Source organism: Musa acuminata, chromosome BXJ3-7 (assembly GCF_036884655.1).
Source record: "Musa acuminata AAA Group cultivar baxijiao chromosome BXJ3-7, Cavendish_Baxijiao_AAA, whole genome shotgun sequence".
NCBI lineage: Eukaryota > Viridiplantae > Streptophyta > Magnoliopsida > Zingiberales > Musaceae > Musa > Musa acuminata.
Genome location: NC_088355.1, coordinates 36,078,536 through 36,096,302, shown reverse-complemented (window position 1 = coordinate 36,096,302; position 17,767 = coordinate 36,078,536). Strand labels below are relative to the sequence as shown.

Here is a 17,767-nt window from a genome sequence, read left to right as displayed (position 1 = left end):
GAGAAGTAGCAGGGCTCCGAAGGGCTGGATCGAAGTGGGTTCCTCCAGCGATCGGTTCGCGGCACGGGCGTTGATGCAGCAGGAGTGGTCGAGGTGACCCCTCGTCGGAGCTCCGGCTGTGGAGGGCTCCCGTGAGTACACGGCGGTCTGTTTCGGCAGCGTCGGACGGAGTCCGTGCTCTCGCGAGGGTTCGTGCGGTGGTCGCGAAGTTCTGGTGAAGCTTACGGTGTCCTCGGTGTCGATTTGAAGTTTTGGTTCGTTACGGTAGGGGGTTTCTGCAAAAGAGTGATGATCTTGGGCTTTGGAAGTTGGATTGTGCCCCGTCCTTGCTTGATTTGGGTGGAAACGGTGGGGTTTTTCCTGTGCTCACCGAGATCTGTGGATAGGAAAGGAGGGGTGTTGTGAAAGGGTTGTTACTTTTTCGAGGAAAAGAGAGGATTTTTAGCTCGGGAAGTTGGACTGAGCCCCATCCCTGTTTGATTCGTTGGGCAAGGAGAGGTTTCCATGTCGGGGGCGCCCAAGGTGCGGTCCATGAATGTTGACGAACCGGAGGCGAAGCCGGTGCTCGGGCCTGCCGGGAACAAGGCTAGGTTGGTGGTTGCGGCTCGGAAGACTGGTTTGAAGTCCTCGAGGAAGGCGGAGAAAGTGGAGCCGGAGCTTTTAGATGAGAAGCAGTCTTCAACTTCTCTTGCTGATTCATCATCGCCGTCTCCTAATGCTGCTTCGGCATTGAGAAGGCACGAACTACTTCTGCGGTCCAACTTGTCGCTTAATGCTTCATGCTGCTCGGATGCTTCTGTGGACTCATTCTGTAGCCGGGCGTCTACTGGGAGGATCGGAAGTTCAAGCTTCTTGAGGAGGCCGAGGCGGATCGTTTCAAAGCCAGAGAAGATTGGCGTGAGGCTGGAAAAGATGGTTCCTGATGGTACGACAATGCCGCCACCGGAGTACTTGGATGGGAAGAGGAGGTGCGCCTGGGTGACTCCAAATACTGGTACGTTTCCTCGCCATCCGGTTGTGAATTTATGCTGCTGCTTGACATTTGTGAATCTCATTTCACCTTATATGTTAATCATAGAATACATATTTTTGCTAATGTCCTCCCAACCTTAAAGGTTAAGCGGGGTAATGCATTTTGCTGAACAAAAATGAGAAGTCATTCTTCTTCTTTCTTCTTTCTTCTTATCAGATCTTCAATTTAATAGCTTTTGTCTATTTGTATCTGCAGACGTTCAGAACCTTGGTTAATGCAAAGGGTACTGTTGTAGTCCTATTGGGATTTAGTAATGCTTGTCCTTTTAGTTTGGTTGTTCATCATTTTTGTTAAATACCTTTCTCACAAATGGTAAAGTTTTTGCTATAGATGCATACTTATAATTGCTTGAAAATGTTGGGTTACAGGCTCTTGAATGATTTTGTAAGCTCTTTTTTTTGGAATAGATTATGAGTGAAAACCTTCGATGCTGCAATAGTTCACTGAATATTTCAAACGCTTATTGTACCTTCATTTGTAATACCATTTTATTCCAACCAACAATTTTTTCTGTCTTGAATTTTTTGGATTTTTTCCAAGCTTTTGTCAGATTGGAAACCTGTAGCAGCTAAGGCATGTACTGCACCAGTTTCAACACAGTTCTACTTTTTTTGGTGGTATACATTTAAATTTTGTTAAGATTCTCAGATTATAGAAGTGGTCTCATAGGTTAGGTGATGAAAAAATATTAAGGCTGGGTCCATGGGACCACGTTCATGAAATCAATATTTTCTTGTGTTAAAATAAGTTGTCCATCGAATCCAGTAGCTTGTAAGCCTTATTGGGACCATAAGCATTACAGATTCTTCATGTTCTTTGTCATCTTATCCATGATTGTAGAGCACAATAAGTGTTTTCCATTTTTTCTTCCTACTTTCTGTCATTTTTTTCTTTATTGAAGTTGTTGCTCCTACTCATTTCTTTTATACATGAAACTTTTTTGATTCTATTGATCCCTTTCTTTACATGGAAAACAAATCATCTTGTCAAGTGAAAATGGAAAGCTTATTTATTTTTAGGAAGATCTCAGTTTTTATCGCCAGATTGGTGGGTTATTTATTGATCACAGATGTTCTACACCTGAATCTAATTGTGACTGCATGCTTTCAAGTTATTTGTCGCTTATGGTTATTTTAAGTGTCTCACTGTATGTGAATTGGGAACAGAAGAGTCTTTCCTAGTTTTCTGTGTATTAGACTGTGATATTGTGCTCATATAACCTTCTTTGGTTGTGTATTCTCTCTTTTCCACTGAAATTATTCCCTTGATCATCCTTCAATTTCTTCTTTCAATTCTATCCTCCATGAATTGCACCTTGGTTCCTTGTCATTCCTTGGCATTTTATGGCATGTAGGATTTTATTATCAATTTTGAGAATCTGGTCTGAACTCTGGATATTGTTTTGCTTGTCTTTACAAGTTATTGCAAATTATCCTATTTTTTATTTTTTGAAGATATATCTGCAGTTGGAGACTTCCTCCAAATTGGGTTGACCAACAAAAATATCATATACTTTATTTGTATTATAGATACTATTATGACATTAAATCCTGTGGCATTCACCATCCATCAAGCAATCTGATATTCTGTATCGAACATCATCCACTCTGATCATTCTAGTTGTATTTGCTATTTTGTTCATCCCCATTTTCTGCATACTTTTCAATATCTCGTGGTCCACTTGATCTTTATTGACCTCTTTATCCTTTTCTGAACATGGTTCTGATATTGTGGGATGACAAAAAGGATTGACCACAATCAATAATAGCAAGAAGTCAAAATTTACAGCTTGCTGGATTATGATTTTTTTTTATTGGTTGGAAGATGCATATTATATCAAGTTTTATGTTAATGATAGTTGAGACTAAGTATCATTTCCAACATTAACCAAGGTAGTAATTATTTAAAATGATTAGAGTTTAAAGTATGTTAAAATGGTCAATGGGTATTCTAATATCTTTATAATTACTAAAAGGGCATTCCACTGCTTAGGCTGTTACAAGCTGGGGTTTTAGGAGGATAAAGTATTTGAGCTTTGCCAAAACATGTAGAAATCCTGTTAGGTTGTTTGAATGTTTTACACTAGTGGTCGCAATGAAGCAACCCTAACCATGGTGCTAAGACTCATCTAAGCAACCTATCTCTATGTCCTTTATGATTTGAATTTTCAATGCTAATTCATTTTTCGCGCTCTCTGCTCCTATTCTGAGAAAAAGATCTTCATTTATCTATTACAACAGATCCTTGTTATGCTGTTTTCCATGACGAAGAGTGGGGGGTACCAGTTCATGATGACAAGTATGCAATTTCATCCATCGTCTCGCTCTATTGTAAATTTGAGAAGTTTGCAGTGGTTTGGTATATAACTTTTCGAGGTCTGACAATCTGAAAATATTTACAGGAAACTATTTGAGTTGCTTTCATTGTCAGGTGCATTGGCTGAACATACTTGGCCTGCAATTCTGAGCAAGAGGCACCTATTTAGGTAAATGTAACCTGTGACATGTCCCTACTTAATTATTAAAGAGTACACAACCTTAAAATATTCTGGTATATGTTCAAGGGAGGTTTTCATGGATTTCAACCCAACATTGGTCTCCAAGCTCAATGAGAAAAAAATCATAGTCCCAGGAAGCACTGCAAACTCCTTATTGTCAGAGCCAAAATTGCGGGCCATCATTGAAAATGCACCCCAAGTAATAAAGGTCTCTCTCTCTCTCTCTCTCTCGGTTCTATTTGGTGTATAGGGTTATCTCCTGCTCGTATATTTATATGATAGAAACTTCTGATTATTTCCGATAATTTCTTAGTATGTGATCTATATTTTCTTTGGATCTTTCTGTATGTGCACTGATCATTGGAAGCTTTATGGGTATGGATTTCCTACTAATCTTGTCTCATGCATATTTGGGGAACTTTGTTTTTGTTTGTGCTATTCACTGAAAAGTTGTTGTTTGGTGTCATGCCATTATCATCAAGGGTGTCATGACTTTTGCTCTTTTGATGTAGATCATAGAGGAGTTCGGATCATTTGATAGATATTGTTGGAGCTTTGTGAACCACAAACCCATCTTGAGCGGATTCCGAAACTCACGTCAGGTCCCTGTAAAATCTGCTAAAGCAGATGCTATAAGCAAAGACCTGATGCGGAGGGGTTTAAGGAGTGTCGGTCCAACAGTCATCTATTCCTTCATGCAAGCCTCGGGTATAACCAATGATCACGTTGTAACCTGTTACAGATTCAAAGAATGTGCAGCTACTAACTTATCAACGGATGGGGGAGAAGGGAATTTGGTTAATGCTAATCATAAGGTGGAAGAGAATACAATTGGAAGCGAGGAGGCAGGTGGTGTTGATTTGGAATTGCCAACGGCAGCGGCGGACAGACTGAACATTTCATAGCGACTACAGGGAGGTCCGTGGGGGTTAATAATTTGTAACTTGATTCTGGAAGGTGGTTTTGTGCTTTCTCGAGGGAGAGAGGCCCTTGTGTATGATTATGCACTAACTTTATGCAATATGTTGGATGTAGAGTGTTTAAAATGCATTGTTGATTTGGTTAGATTTCTTCGGGTGTGCAGTGTTAACCCGGCTGGTGCAATTAACAATTCTGTGAAGAAGGTAGTTGGCTGTTTTTTTTTTTTTTTTAATCTTTTGTTAGATGCAGTGTCAGAAGTAGGAGAAGTTGCAAATCAATCAATAGTTCAGTTTGTAAAATCAAACATTAGCTCACCTAATATATTCTTGATGCAGTTGGCTTGTTGCAATCTTCTTTGTCAACATATTCTTCTGGTAATTGGTGCTGAACAGATGGGGATTGCTGAGAGGATGCAGCTTGATTCTTCCAGAGTTAAAAAAGTATTTGTTAAGATTGATGATAAAGTGAGTCGAGATTTGATCTTTGTGAAAAGACTGAAAGGTGATAACTTTGGCCATTTAGCAGGAAAAGAAGTTCATGAAACTTTGGTTACTCTGCTTTTGATTTCAATGCTCAAAGCAATCAAATCTGAAAAGGCATTGCAGACTGAGATCACAAAGACTGCTTTTTTGTTTGTGCAAAAGAAAGCATGGCACTTGGGGGGGTGCCAATGCAGTAAGAGGAATTGCCCAAAAAAGCCTCCTCAATTTTTGTTGTTGTTTCTCTCCTGAAGGACTTTTTATGTTTGAGGTTTTGGACTAAATGCAATCCCCTCCACTGGTAGCTAAACAACTCATCAAATAATAGATGAACAAAAGAATAATAATATTTTTTATTCTTAAATAATAAAGCCAAATATGCATATAGTATAGTAAATATTTTTTATAAAAAAATCAAATTTAAAGAAAAATATACAGTAAAACAACAAATAAATTCAAATTTAAGTTAATCAAGACATGTTACATATGCAAATAAATCTTAAAATTAAAATCCCTATTTTTCATTAATAATAAGAATAATAATTTTTACACACAACAAATTTCACCCAACCTCTCTCTTTCTCTCTCTCTGACTGCTACTTCCTTCAACAAATAAAAAGTTATCAGAATATGATAATAAATCTATAAAACATCAAAAGGGACATTCTAAAACAATATAAAAAGGACAATAATATATTATAGGCAGGTCCAGTTTTGACCTCTGGATTCGGTCTAAAAGTCAATTTGGGCCAGTCTTCGTTAGTGCATTTTAATGTAGCCTCCCTCATCTCCTCTGGCCCACCTGTTGAATTTTCCACATGGGGCAGCTCGAAGCAGCCCATTGGGCTCTGCCGATCTAATTTTCCACCGGACCCGCTTGTGCTTTGAGATACGTGACATTTACTAGCGTCGAGCTAAAATAAAATATCTGTATAATAATTATGTGAATTATATATGATCATTAAGAGTGATGATTCGAATTCCTAAAATTTGATATGAGAATCAAAATTGATTGTTCTAATTTAAAATTAAAAAATAAAAATAAAATATAAATAGAGATTTAAAAGTCCAATGATCGATCAGTCGAAATTTTAAGATCAAAATCATTCGACTATATATATATATATATATATATATATATTCGATTTCGATTCGAGCGATTCTGAAACCGCGGTCACCCGACGGCGTTATCGGGTCGTGCACGAAGACGGCAACCATGACGTGATCTTTAAATCAAGTCAAAAGCCCAACCGAGTCGCCGCCGATTCTACAACGTTACACAAAGCACGGCGAGGTTTTCGAACGCACCAGCCGACGTCGGCGATGACGAAAGACTTCGTCGCGTCATTCCCCGGACGTGATGCTGACTATCGTTCCTTTAGTTTTATTTCCTTTTTATTCTTTTCTTTAGCCATAAGAAATGGTCTGTCTGGTCATCGAATCAATGGCGATCACACCGTATTCGATTTCTTTTGATTGTATAAATAAATATGGCGACGTTCAGTTTGATTCATTTCATCAAATGTGGTGAGATGTCAACCCTTCCGATTGGCTTCAAAAAAAAATATATTTCATTTTTATCGGGATTAGAGTAATTAAAATTTAATATTTTCATCCATTTTTTTTAATGAAATGGATTAATAAAGACTAGTATGTAATGTACTAATTATTTTACAAGAGATATTGTCTATCGTGCGACAATCGAGTCATAAATGGGCAGCGGCTGTTGGCTTTTTGTACACATCTTTATCAAGTCATAAATGCCTGCCGATAAATAAACTCTAATATATGTAGGAAATTAGAGAGAATCCTTGACTTTCAAGAAATGCCAAGTCAAGCAAAAAAGAACATATTTATATTTTAATGAATGTATGAGTGTTTTTGTAAGCAATCGACAAGAACTATAATTTTTTTTTTTTAAAAAAAATATATATATATAGTAAATATAATTTTTTATTTAAATTAAATAAACAAATACATAAAAAAAATTGTATGTAAATCTTATAAGAAATTTTGTATGGTTAAAATATATAATAAATATAAATATAAAATAAAATTTAAAAATTATTTTGATAATTTTATAATTTTAGATAAAGTCATAATATATTTTTATAATTTAAAAAAAATATAAAATGAACATTTCGAATGCGAGAGCAAACGCATCTATAAAAATGCGTAGGCGGCTGATTCCTTTCACACGATTTGGTATAATAATTCCATATGCTCTCCGTTCCATGTCCATGTTTATTCCGTATTGTGCTTGACGGACTTGTGGTGGTAAGATGCCATGAACTTGACGTGCAATCTCTCTCCCTCTCCTCTCTCCTCTCTCACACAGTCAGTAGCGTTGGAAGCGAAGTCTGCTCGCTTTCATAGTCTCCGGATTGGTTGGGGTGTTGACGTGCGCCGGCGACTTGGGCGTGCTGCGACCGCTGGAGTAATCGTGCGCGCACGCGGCTCCGCCCGCAACTGCGACGTGCGCCGGGAGCTGCACGCTACCTCCTCCCGCCCGTTGACTCGACGGTCTTGTCCTCCTCCAAAGTCGTCTTGCTGGTACACCTCGCCCAACCACCACGCTTCAATTCCTCCTCCCTTCTTCCACTTTCATCACATCCATCGGTTAGCAGCTGATCCATCATCCTGCACTTGTTTCTCTGATTGTTTTAAACGCTACCACCATGAATTCCTTCTCTCTCTCTCACTCTCTCTCTCTCTCTCTCAAGTGGCGTGTATGGATGGCAAAGCCTGTGGAGGGAACCACTGTGATGTGACCTGAGCCTTCAATTCCAGCAAAATCCAAGTAGTTTCCAACTGGTGCTACGCATTGCGGCTCGAGGGCCACAGCTTGTTGGCAGGAAGTCTTGGCTTGACCGTCAAATCTCCCAACTGATGAATCGGAAGCGTGTGAGAGAACCTTCTACCTAGGAGGAAATCTCGACTGAGTTGTTCTTTCTATTGACCCATTTCTGTAGGTGGAATTCACCCTCTAGACAAGGCACTTGCAGCAGTTCTTTTCATGGTACAACAGTCTCAACCAAAAACAATTAAGAACTAGTATTTAGTTGAAATATAATTATTTAGCTATTTTAAATCGGATTTAAATAGATTGAATATATGCAAATAATATGAATTCCCTTATTCCATGCATCTTGATCACATACAAATCACATCTTATTCCTTCTGATATTAACAGATCAAATAGAATAGGTACTCGAGCGATGGAATTTTCCTGTTTCTAAGCTTGAATACGAAGCATACTTCGAGAACAAGAAAACTGTTGATCGTCTCGAAGAATCAATAATCTACTCATCATGATCAAAATTTCTATAAAGTAGTCATTGGGAGAACAGTATGGAATTGTTGACTTGTTGAATTCTATGGTCATTTGGTCCCCATCATTTGATGTTACATATTCTACCCGTCTTTAATTTGTGTACGTTGGTGAGACATTTGAGTCTTCGGTCAAGAACACCTCATCTCCATGCATACTACCAGATTCTTATATCCCAAATACAGTGCAAAAAGATTGATCAGGAGATGCTTATTACTGTTTTATGCATGTATATTATGCAAGGAATTATAAACAAAAGATGTTGATGAGTAATAGCATTTCATAATCTATCTTTAATCTGACAAAATACGTTAATGTCCATGCACTGATAGATTCCTCAGTCAATCTTTTCGGTTTTTGGACCCACAGACCAGAAGAACTTGCGCCCATTAGTCTTCTCCCGGTGGGACACTTGCAAACCTTCTCTTCTTGTGCCCAAGTGGGAGAAGAGAATTCATTGGGGCCAAACGAGTGGGACATGAAACGTTCTTCTGCACTGTGGAGAGTAGTGTGTCGCAAGGCAGAACCGAGGGAACCAATGGCCAGTGAAGGTGAGACTCTTTTCTGAGCTTTGAACTTGGAAACCTTGACTTCGTTGCCCACAATTTTAGACTCTTCGTGGTTTAGCTGAGATGGCACTCCAGTTTCGTTCCACTTCCCATCAATGTCGGGCCATCTTTCTGAGTGCAATAAATCTAATCCTTTTACTGGCATGAGCCTTCCGGTAAGAATATAGCAGAAAATTTCTGGCTCGATCCTGGAAGTGTTGTTCTTGAATGAGGAGGTGATGCTATGTTGACGTCCTTGTGGGTCTTCTGGTTCTTCTCCCCACCTGTTTCATCTTCATATCAAATTCTCTCCCATAAATTCGTCGCAGAATCCAAAGTTGCTTCTATATATACGAGAAGCAGCTTTGTGTCTTCCAACCTCCTTCACGCTGGTATTGCCTTCGTATGCAGCGAGCCACACCAGTTTGCTACCTCGTCATAGGCGATGGAGTCATCGTGGATCAATACATCATCTCTTGCTCTCGACCTCAGCGTCGGCCCTCGCTGGCTCCCCGACGAAGCTTCGGTGAGTGAACATATGCATCCCGCTTGCATCCTTCGTCACTGTAATCTGCTTTGGGAATTCCGTTTGCTGAGTTCATCGGTTTTGAGTTCGCAGAGACAGCCTCAAACTCGTTCGACGCATGCTCAGCAAAGTGTTTCGAAGAAAGATGAGGTGAGTTCTTCAAGAAGGTTGATTACGGACCGTATGCTGCTGCGTACTTACCCTCAAGCATGCTTAACCTGCTCGATAAGTGGATGACAGGTTGAAGTAGGACTGGAAGCCAAGTTGAATCAGATGAGCAAGGAGAATAAGATGCTGACGGAGATGGTCAGCGCCATGCACCACAACTACAATGCTCTCTGTAATCAGTTCTTCAACCTGGTAGGCTCCTCTCCTTCCAAGGGAGAGGCGGAGTCGCCGAGGAGGAAGAGGAAGAGCGAGAGTCCTGAAATGGTCAACTATGGCGAAGTGGGTTCTGAGAAGATCGATGGGGTTGTCAGCTACATCGAGAGCAACTCAAACGAAGACAATATGTTCAAAAGATTCAGGGAAGATCCTAAGCTCAAGATATCCAAGGTTTATGTCCAAACAGAGCCATCGGATTCGAGCCTGGTTAGTTCCATTAGCAGCCATGAATGGCTAATTAGAGAAGCGAGTTCTGGCTCTCACGTTCTTCCTTTGCTGCTCTTAGGTGGTCAAAGATGGGTATCAATGGAGGAAATACGGGCAGAAGGTTACCAGAGACAACCCATCTCCCAGAGCTTATTATAGATGCTCCTTCGCACCTACATGCCCTGTCAAGAAAAAGGTGCAGAGAAGTGCAGAAGACAGATCCATCTTGGTGGCTACATATGAAGGTGAGCACAACCACGGACATCTTTCACAGGGAGCAGGTTCGGTGCAGAGTGGACCGCAGCCATGCTTGGTCTCCATCGGCCCTTCGTGCCCGACCATCACCCTCGATCTCACGCAGCGGGGATCTCAACCAGATCTTGGGAGGTTCTGCAGAGAGATGGAGTCACCGGTGTTCCAGCGGCTGCTTGTTGAGCAGATGGCCACATCATTGACGAAGGATCCAAATTTCACGACTGCACTTGCGGTTGCGATTTCTGGGAAGATGCCTCAGCATCCACCAGCTCAAAACTAAGCATGCTGTTGTTCGTGTAAATAGAGCTAGATTTGTAGCAGGGTTAGGTCAAATTTTGTTGGAGATTGCTGAGTTGAAGGCCAAAGAATTGTCCAGACACTGAGCAGCTTCCAGGTTGAAGCTCTTGTTCTTGGCAGCCAATAAGAACAAGTTCATACCTAATTTGATTTCTGGAATTTGCATATCCCTAGCGATTCAGTGTATAATGAGCACACTGTGCTACCGTTGTAAGGAGTAAGATTCGTTAAGGTTTATTCTTCCTCTATCTTGGCAATGTCAAAAGCTTAATTAATTATAATCATATGTATGAATGATTCCTTGCCTCAGATCAAATTTTGCACGGAGGTGGCTTTTAATGCACCCATCATGGAGTGTGGTGCTTGCAGTTTGCATCACTTTTTATAGTTTCGTGTCTTGTCGATACAATTCCATGTGTAAGTCGTTGAGTGTTAAATAGATATCTAATTACATTATGGATATAGACTATGGAGTGATGGGGAAGGATATCTTGAATACTTGGTTTACCTTTGGACTGTATCGATTCAGTTCACTGTATTTTTTAACAAAAAAAAAAAGGTTGAATAAATAGGATAAGAATCAAGGTTTTTAATCTTGTATCATACCGAGCAAAGCTTGACATGATACGATATTGACGTATCGAGTGATATGGTAGGAAGTATCGAACGCCTAAAATAAGCATAAAACTTTCTAAAAAAACTTAAAAATAGATAAAATTAAGATCAAATTTTTTAAGTTAGGAATAAATATATATTTAGTATAGTTTTAGTAAAACTAATGTAAATTAGATAAAAATAGTATCATATATTTTTTTTTTGGGTTTTGAGAACTAATATTATGCAAGGTTCCTAATCTCGGTTCGTTCTAGATCGTCCTTCCGTTAATATTAAATTATTTATAAAAAAATTATTTGAATTATTAGATTATTTTATATATAATTTAAACTTTAAGATCGAAATGAATTAAGTAATCATACATGTAGATATACTTGATTTTACTGTCAAAACGAACGACGGGCCTCCATGGGTAGTTGATTGGGGTCCTCGATCCTATATATTTATATCGACATGATATGTTTGTCAAACCCAATCTTAAAATTGATCCTACGACATAGTGTATTGATATACCGTATACCATTAGTGCATTAATATGGTGATGGTTATAGGTTGGTTGTCGTGAATCACATGTGTCCGAGGCGACGCCTTAGGCATATATTGGTGAATGTTAGAACTTTTACTTTCACTACTAATTTGCTGCTTTGTGTCATACTATTACTTGAAGAAATATGACACCAACTATCATTGTACTGTTGTTAGCCATAAGTTCTCCATAATATAATAGTTGTGAATAAGATGAGTTTCGTTTTGTATCTACATCATGTAGGCTCTATCTCATCTGTTAAAAATCATCTACTAGCTTCTTCTTTTCCTTCCATGCATAAACTCGACTAGTACCTCGTCGAGTTCCATAATCTAAATCTTGAATAGCATGTATAAAATATTACTTCTCGGTCTATGTATTATTCTTAAATTATGTAAATGAGACCAACGACTCCTTGAAGTCGCTGCTATCATTAATCGAGGCACTACTGTTCACGTTGCTACCATGTATGTGGATTAAGTGAGTTGTTGAATGTGATTACGAAATTGTCTCATCGCTCGACTCGATTTTTTCCAACAGTGTAGTTAATACTACAACTTCCCCCTTTGCCTTTACCTTTTGTACACTAAGCGGACAATTGTGGCGGTTAGGTGTCTTTAGCTCCTAGAGTAGTTTTATTCGATCTTATTTGACTCCTTCCATCACGTTTGACTATGGGGGATTTTTCTCCTATTAGGGAAGTACATTTTATTATTCTATTACCTTAGTAATAAAATGCGAAAGACATTAAGGATCTCTCACCTCATCAAGTAAGGATTCTTATGGTTCTTTATCGCTTCAATCCACTCTAATATTGGCTCTAAATCTTTATTGTAGAAATGAAGGTCGATGAGATCAATTTTTGGTTTTTATAGTTTTTTGTCTAACTCGGCATATCATAATCTTAGTTGCATGTTATAGTCGGTATATGAAAGTTAACCAATTATGGACCTTCATGTGAATCAATACGTTAACCAATTATGTTCGCAATCACTAGATATCGTCATTTGTGAAAGTATACAAAAGATAAGATTTCTTAAATATAATGTGTCCCCTCCAAATTGTAGCCACCACCTAACTAAAAAAAGATATAAATAAGATTTTATTAGTATAACAAATAATTAATATCAAATATAGTTGATAATCAGTATTTTTTTCTCACCATAATCTATAGTATAATGGAGAATGAACCAATTGTATCTTGGAATAATCGACCCTCTATAAATATCACTAGCTACATCAACAATGTTTGGTAAGAGTCGATATATAATATTTCTTAGTACTATTAGCAAATCATTTTACGTTACAAGAGTATACCAAAATTGAATAGCCTGGTTTATATAATACGTTGTAAGACATAATTTTATTAGTAAAAATTTTATATAATAAAAAATTATAAATTAAATTATACTGAATATGAATTTACTTGTATTATATATATCTTGGTCTATATGAACTTTAGTCCTATAATCAATTATATGTAAGTATTAGTCAGTCTTAAAATCATTTTTAAATAGTTTCCTGAACTTCTCTCTTGTTATAATCAACATATGTTTAAGATAAGGCATATGTAGATGCTTATCTATCTCAACCTTATAGAGGATAATATAAAGTGGTTCCATACTTTTTATGATTTTAATTATGGTCTCCCACAATCTAGAAGAAGGAATGGTCTTTTCCATCTTCTTTCCATCGCTCAATCTCGAATACATAGAATCAATTCTTATGAGGTGATCATTATCTTGAGGCCCTGCCTCTTTTGTTGTAATAACTTTAAGGTAATAAAATTAGTAATAAATCAAGTGACTTCGGGTAAGAGTATCTTATATACTTTTGAATGAAAGAGTGGATCAAATGATGATTATATATAAATTTTATAATTGACTATGCTCGAGCTATACACTTGCTGACTAAAGTTAGCTCACCAATATCCTTCAGTATTAGATCCATGTAATGAGTTATACATCGAACCCAAAACAATGTTTTTCTTTTTTTTTCCACTAATTATAAATTGACCTATTAAAATTCGCTCCATTGTCGGTGATTATTTGGATAATATATTATTGTCTGATCTGCTCTACTATGGTGTCCATCAAGTTTTCAATATAGTATATATCTTGAATATTGTTAGAAGCATTAATTTACTTATGAAGCACTACCCTCTATTACAATAAATAAGAAAATTATTGATACACATTATTATTGGTCGTGTCCAATTGTCACACATCAATGTCACCCCATATTAGTCTCATTATCTTTTGAAAGATTTGAACTAATCTTTTAGTTCTGTCACATCCTTATCTAAATACATATCATGGATCTCCCTTAGAGTTAGAGGTTGAATCATCATGCCAATCTTTTGAATAGATGAGATCATGATATGGTAATATGGACCTTGGGCTATGTTTGCTAGAATTGTATATAAGTTAAATCATTTTGAAATTACCTTCCCATTATCTTACTCTTTTTCTTTTATATATACATTCTTAATCTGTGTTTGTTTCATTGTTGTGGAGGATAGACTTGTCGATTAATATCAATAATATCTAGTGTGGATCTCTTGCCAAGTCATCTTATAAAACTATAGAGTCCACCATGTCTCGTACTACTTATTTGGCTTAATTAAGGAGGGGCAATTGGTTGCCTCTTGTTAGCATTTGAATTCCACTATCACTACCACGCTCATAATTAGGATGTCGATGCCTCATTGCTTCATTGCACATATATTGATGCTCCATTGATACAAGAATACTAGATGTGAGATCTAAGTCGATTTCATCACTACGACCCTCATAATCATCATAAACAGGTTCTTGTGTAGCCATACAGTATTCTTCTTTAGCTCTTGTCTTTTTTTTTTTATTGTATCTTCTTTTGCTTGTTGTAAGTTATTTAGAAATAATTTATGAACCTTTATTGGAACCTTCTTGTATTTTACAACATTGGGATATTTGTCGGTCAAATATATCTTCACCTATGTGATTCCTCTACTAATTATAGGTGCCTTGAAAGCTAATCACGTGAGTGATGGTATGTGTTACATGCTACATAGTCTTTTTACTTATTATTATTATTGATATTATTTTACTTTATATTATTAATTACATATATTGTGATGTCTATGCAATGAGAATTGAATCATGATGAGATCATGATAATGAGATCAATTCGTTTATAAACACAAACCCTAAAAATTTTCGATCATATGTTACTCAAGAAGGATATCGAGATAGTCGAACAGATCGATGTGCTATATATCCGTCTATATGATTCAGACGGTTGGTCTCATAGTTGTTCATGTGGGGATACTAAGGATATAGTGTGGGTGCTCATTGAATGAGTTCACTAATTAATCCATTTAAGACACCAAAGATGTTATATATGAGTCATCTACTCTTTAATATTAGACTTATAGGTTTGAAAGTTCCAGATCTAGCACATCCGATCATCGAAAATGATAGCCAACCTTATAAGGGCAATTAAGTATCAATAGATGATCATCTACTCTCAGTGTTATGAGAATAATATCATGTGTTCTTCCTCAAGTAAATCCCTAGCTAGGGTTATTCGAGTGAGAGGGAATGAGATCTCCGGGAGAATCCGATTAGAGTGAGACTCGAGTAGATTCCATATAGGCCTAATAACACAATGCTCAGTATATAGTCTCTAGGATATTAGATGAATAAGAGACTACAGATATACAGAAATTAAGGGTAAATAAGTCTAATAGATTGGATCTTTTTGTATCGTCTAGGGATTATAGCGTAGTAGCTTAGTACGTTCGTAATTGATGAGTCTGAGTAAATTATTATGGAGATAATAATTTATTAGGTTAGAAGGAGTTATGATAAATGTGACTCATGATTAGCTCAATATTAGGCCTAGAGGGTCATATACATATAGTAAGTGTTGCAACGAATAGAGGTTCAGATATAAAATATCCGTTGAAGCACATATTTATTGGATATCCAATAAGCCCCTGTATTATTATGACATAGTGGCCTAATATGACATAATAACCTAGTACGTTCATAATCGATGAGTTGAGTGAATTATTATGGCATAATGGCCTAGTACGTTGGTAATCGATAAGTCGAGTGAATTATTATGGAGATAATAATTCACTGGGTCAGAAAGAGTTATGATAAGTGCAACTCACGACTAGCTCAATATTATTATGGAGATTTTTCGCACATCAATCTTCGCACGATGATCCAATATTAAAACTATGGGAACCTATTTTATTTTTCTATTCTTCCACTGCATATATGATGCTCTATTAAGGTTTCCCAACATCCTCCACCTTTGCTAATATAGTCACAATAAATACATTACATATGATTGTTCCTTTGGTGTCATGTTCCTATCAAATTTAAATTAAACAAGATATAAACATGTCAAGTACCTTAATAAGTATTAAAGTCAGTTAATTGACCCAATATTGATCTAATTTTAATTAAATCATCATTAAAATCACTAATCATAATATTAAAAAAATTTATTAAAACCTAATTAACTTTATTTTATCATCATAAATATGTTAAACATATAAATGAAGTATTAAATATATAATTTTGATCTAATATAGATCAATGAAATTATTATTAGATACACTAATCACATAATTAATATAGTTAATTACCTACTAATTATTTCTCTTTCAATACCATAAATATGTCAAATACCCTAATAGAGATTAAAAAAATTAAGTTGACCCAAATTTTGATTAAATTATTATTTAAACCACTAATTATAGTATTAAAATACTTTATTAAAACCTAGTAAAACCTATTTTACCACCATAATCATGTTAAACACATAAAAGAATATGTAATTATTATCCATTAAATTATGATGAAATCATCATTAGATATATTAATGACTATTAACATAGTTAATTACCCAATAATTATTTTTCTTTCAATATTATAAATATATCAAACACCTACTAATAAATATTAAAGATATTTAATTAATCCAATATCGATCAAATTTTGATTAAATCATAATTAAAACTACTAATCGTAGTATTATAAAACTTTATTAAAATCTAATTAAACTCATTATACCATCACAAACATATGATCCGATACTTAATATGCATGAAATATAAATTTTTTACCTATTAAGTGTCTAATTTTGAATAAATCAATATTAAACATGTTAATCATAATATTAAAGATTTTAATTATTTTTTAATTAATATTATTATACCATCAAAAGCATATCAAACAACGTATTATACATTAAGTCACACATCATATAGGATAGACTTAATCATCTCATAAATCAATAAAAATATAGAAAAAGAATTCATACATCTTGATTAAAAAGCTATTCTGTTTAATCCTTTCAAATTAGCCTCATAATTGATTCAATCAATAAATTATTGCTTTGTTGAGTTTAGGAAAGTGAACACAAGAAAGAGATCGTAAATAAAAATAAGTTTAAGAGAGTATGAGAATGAAATTAATTAAAAAAGGAGAGAGGAAATGGTTTTAAAAACTTTTAAGATGCCTCGAACGTAAATTCCAAAGCCGAGGGACAAGGCAAGACAATAAGTTGAAACTGATACCGATATATAAGCCAAAGCTCTCTTTTCAATACTTCTCATGGAGCTCCTGAGTAGACGAGAAATCCAGAAAAAAGCAAATTAAGTCAAGATGAGTATATAAGGGGTATAATCTGAAATCTGATAGCGGAGAAGATTTTAATCTTCTATTCTGTTGAGAAAAATCCTCCGTTTTAATCTGTATAAATAGAAGAGGAACATGTTAATGTATTCAATCGAAATCGATTGGTATTGCATAATACAAGTCGATAACAATTGAAATTTCGATCGTTATCTTCATGTATAATCTCGTATCGTTCGATACAAAATAAAAAATTTGATACCGGATGATAGCAAACGATCCATGTACCAATAAGTTGATGGATCGATACGTACCACCCGTACCGGACGGTATGGTACGAAATTAAAAATCCTTATAAAAATATCACAAATGAAATAGAGAGTTGTCAAATATCATAAATAGGTTAACAAACCTCATGCATATGAGAAGTGAGACCACCAAACCAATGATTTTTACAATTTTCATCAAATCTTAGAACATAAAAAGAGTGAGAATTTATCCTCCACAAAATAAAA

At 36.1% G+C, this 17,767-nt stretch overlaps 2 protein-coding genes across 3 annotated transcripts; both read left to right on the top strand.

The window, feature by feature from the left end:
- LOC103992277 (uncharacterized) lies at positions 1-4,735 on the top strand. Its single transcript, XM_009411913.3, has 5 exons — positions 1-994; positions 3,274-3,331; positions 3,435-3,518; positions 3,597-3,738; positions 4,043-4,735. The coding sequence occupies exons 1-5, from the start codon at positions 505-507 to the stop codon at positions 4,433-4,435; spliced, it is 1,167 nt and encodes a 388-aa protein (XP_009410188.2). The 5' UTR covers positions 1-504; the 3' UTR covers positions 4,436-4,735.
- A 4,059-nt stretch (positions 4,736-8,794) lies between these two features.
- LOC135642714 (WRKY transcription factor WRKY76-like) lies at positions 8,795-10,726 on the top strand. Of its 2 annotated transcripts, none has more exons than XM_065159092.1 (5): positions 8,795-8,812; positions 9,221-9,335; positions 9,429-9,485; positions 9,576-9,926; positions 10,006-10,726. In XM_065159092.1, exons 2-5 carry the CDS (start codon positions 9,255-9,257, stop codon positions 10,459-10,461), a joined length of 945 nt encoding a protein of 314 aa, XP_065015164.1. In that variant the 5' UTR covers positions 8,795-8,812; positions 9,221-9,254; the 3' UTR covers positions 10,462-10,726. The 2 variants fall into 2 exon arrangements, with proteins under 2 accessions (XP_065015164.1, XP_065015163.1); XM_065159091.1 differs by lacking the exon at positions 8,795-8,812 and adding an exon at positions 8,900-9,067.
- The last annotated feature ends 7,041 nt before the right edge of the window (positions 10,727-17,767 follow it).